Here is a 740-nt window from a genome sequence, read left to right as displayed (position 1 = left end):
GATGTAACAGCGGCTACCTTTATATGTGAAGTCTGTGAAAGAACTTTGTCCCTTTTTCCTTTGGTTCAAAGAGCACAAAATCCTTTGTAGCACAAAGGTGGAGCTATAGAAGTAGAAAGACTTTATAAACCAAGAATTTCCATGCTGATTGGAACTGTTGCATCATTGAATCAGAATATATGGGCACACAGTTGTCTGGAATTAAAAATGACTTTTTAAATAGTAATGATTAGAAATTAACTTTATAACAGGAAGAAACTCCAATAAGTTNATATATGTTCCTAAGGTTGAAATTAACTAAAACCATAAATTCATATGTATCATTATGCAAATGACTTTTAAAATTTCACTCTGAAAATTGCTTTCTATTATCAATGGCTTCAAGATCACTAAACAACTATAATTATATGCATCTTTTACCTGTTCAGGATTTTGTACTATGTATCTCCTAATAGTAGTCTGTGGATATGCAGTGACTTTTATTGTTGGAGAATGAGGTTCCTGTGAAGAAAGGTAAAAGATGCATATAATTATAGTTGTTTAGTGATCTTGAAGCCATTGATAATAGAAAGCAATTTTCAGAGTGAAATTTTAAAAGTCATTTGCATAATGATACATATGAATTTATGGTTTTAGTTAATTTCAACCTTAGGAACATATATGAAAGCATGTGTTTATGTGCTCAACACTGTGCTAGATATTTCTGTTATACTCATTTCATGAAAATTCATCACACATAT

General features: G+C 30.4%; 1 protein-coding gene across 1 annotated transcript in view; it reads right to left on the bottom strand.

Annotated features, from left to right (window-relative positions):
- LOC144225825 (protein POF1B-like) overlaps positions 1–740 on the bottom strand; it is a gene marked incomplete at its 3' end in the record, with an annotated part of 19154 nt that overhangs the window by 2938 nt on the left and 15476 nt on the right. Inside the window, exon 3 of the mRNA XM_077757092.1 lies at positions 421–501. Within this exon, the coding sequence (XP_077613218.1) occupies positions 421–501 (81 nt within the window). The remainder of the gene's footprint in view (positions 1–420; positions 502–740) is intronic.

The sequence above is a fragment of the Crocuta crocuta genome, unplaced genomic scaffold (genome assembly GCF_008692635.1).
Source record: "Crocuta crocuta isolate KB4526 unplaced genomic scaffold, BGI_CrCroc_1.0 scaffold1265, whole genome shotgun sequence".
NCBI lineage: Eukaryota > Metazoa > Chordata > Mammalia > Carnivora > Hyaenidae > Crocuta > Crocuta crocuta.
This window is presented reverse-complemented; position numbering and strand designations above follow the sequence as displayed.